Source organism: Antrostomus carolinensis, unplaced genomic scaffold (assembly GCF_000700745.2).
Source record: "Antrostomus carolinensis isolate BGI_N321 unplaced genomic scaffold, ASM70074v2 scaffold23039, whole genome shotgun sequence".
NCBI classification, from domain to species: Eukaryota; Metazoa; Chordata; class Aves; order Caprimulgiformes; family Caprimulgidae; genus Antrostomus; species Antrostomus carolinensis.
The window spans coordinates 8,904-11,132 of NW_010336747.1; the positions used below are offsets into that span (position 1 = coordinate 8,904).

A 2,229-nucleotide genomic window follows, 5' to 3' on the forward strand; every position below is an offset into this window, starting at 1 on the left:
TACAGTGCAATAATGAAAAATAACTGTGAAAACCAACTTTACCAAGTATTCTGCACAACTGGGAAACTAAAACAGTGTTTCAGAGGGCAAAGTTAAAATTAAAATTTTTAGATGAAACACTGTAAGTGGCACATGAAGCTACAGGAATGAGATGAAGACAAAAATAGAAATGTATTGATATGTTTTCTATTTGGAGAAAGGTAGAAATGTGTTTTAATTATTTCTGTTTGTCAAGTCAGTGAAACTGTCACTTGGTCTGTTTAGTCTTTGTACAGAATTCCAAACGAGTTGAAAGTAAATCTGAATTTAATGTATTTATGTTTAGTTGTGTAAGTAAACCTTGTGTTTCTTAACTTCGTTTACAGAGAAAAAAAACTATGTAAACTTTAAATGTTCCTTAAACAAAGCTTTAGAGATGGCAAACATTTTATACATCTACCTTTGTTTATTATATTTAATAAACATTATATAAACAATAAACATTAATAAACAAAAATAAAATATAAATAATATATTAAGAAGTTGTGATTTCAAGTCTTAAATGTTTCTGTATTTGTTTCTCAGGGAGACCTGAAAAATGTAGTGGTAATAGAAGAAAAAGCAGAAGAGAGAAATGTCAAAGGAATTCCAGATTTCTGGTTTACTATCTTTAGGAACGTAGATATGCTAAGTGAATTAGTGCAAGTAAGTTTCTCTTCTGAATAGAAGCAACTTCTGTCATGTGTTAAATGAATTGTTGCTTTTTTCCAATTAATAGTCAGTGCTTGTGGAATGTGTGAGAGACCAAATCTTGAGAATCCCTAATATTCCTGAAGATTCTTGAAAGGCTAATGATGGACAAACAGAACAGCTGACCCAAACTGCTAAACACTGTGTGGATTGTTTAACAAATGATCTTGTAACAACCTTTGTAGGTACTACAATGCAAGTTTATGTCTTGCTTACAACAGCTGTTCCCCTGTAGTTTTGTTAATGTAGTCCATAAAGCATTATATTTGCAAGGATATTATAAACATACCCATGGATTGGTTGAATTAGTGTCAAATAGCTTATGTAGTTTTGCCATCAGTTATATTAATTGCTTTTAATGCTATTAAGGAAGAATTACCTGAAGCCTGTCTTTCTGTGAATCTCACCAGCAGTAAATCCCCTGAATGAAGTTATTTTAGTTTCAGTAATACTCATGCAGCTGCATGGTCGCAGCTTTATTTACTGAAGACAAGGCCTAATGATTGAGAATTTGGCACGTGGTATTTGCAACTACAATTAAGAAATTTAGATCCAGATCTGAACTTTAGCTGAAATTGTTGAATAATTACAAGATTTGGTTCTTTCTTAAGAACAGGTTGAATAAGAAAGCTGTGTTAAAATCTTGTTCTTCTAAATATTGCCTGCTGAACTCTCTTTTTTTCAGGAATCTTTTTTTTTTTTTTTCTTTTTAGGAATATGATGAACCAATCTTGAAACATCTGCAGGATATTAAAGTTAAGTTTTCTGAACCTGGACAGCCTATGGTGAGTTTTCTGTGGTTGTTTCTCATAAAGGTTGTAGTGATGAAGTGAACAGCACTTCAGAATTCTCATTCCATTCTCTTCAACTGGAATGTATGTGGGGTGTTTCTTTCTAGGTCAGTATCTTCATGCTTTGCCTTTTAAAGATTTATCTTCAGCTTTCCCAACCCTTTGTTCTTTCATCCTTAGCTTGGATATCTCAGACATCACTGTAGTTTCTAGATTCCAATTCTGGCTCAGTTCTGTTTAGTTTTAGCTTTCTTTTTTTCTCTCAAATTCTGAATTAGCTACTCTTCCTAAGAAAATTACATGGCTGCTTTTGGTTTAAAAATTAATTGTGGAAAAAATGCTGGGTGCTATTTACTATATTTAATATTTCACCAAAAGAAGAGATGTGGCTTAGTAATAGTAATCAAAACCAGTGATGGATACTGTGCCTATTGAAAAGGATAGAAAAATATAATATATAGCTTTTTAAAAGTGTACCTAATAAGTAATTTTTAAAGTACAATTTAGCTTTTTTTTTTAAAAAAAAAAAAGCTTTGTTTGAGTTCAGTGTAGTGAAGCAGATGTTGTGTTTGCCAAAAAGAAGTTGTTCTGTTTTTATTTAATTCGTACAGTTATTCCTCAAACTCCTTTTGCGGGGGAGGCAGGGAGAAGGATGGGATTTAAACCTATACATCCTTTCTTTAAACTTCATCCTTGTGCCTTTTTCCCT

The 2,229-nt window shown here is 32.0% G+C and overlaps 1 protein-coding gene across 1 annotated transcript in view; it reads left to right on the forward strand.

Annotated features, from left to right (window-relative positions):
- NAP1L4 (nucleosome assembly protein 1 like 4) overlaps window positions 1-2,229 on the forward strand; it is a 24,450-nt gene that overhangs the window by 5,279 nt on the left and 16,942 nt on the right. The window contains exons 6-7 of the mRNA XM_010174974.2: window positions 565-684; window positions 1,443-1,514. Of these exons, the coding sequence (XP_010173276.1) occupies window positions 565-684; window positions 1,443-1,514 (192 nt within the window). The remainder of the gene's footprint in view (window positions 1-564; window positions 685-1,442; window positions 1,515-2,229) is intronic.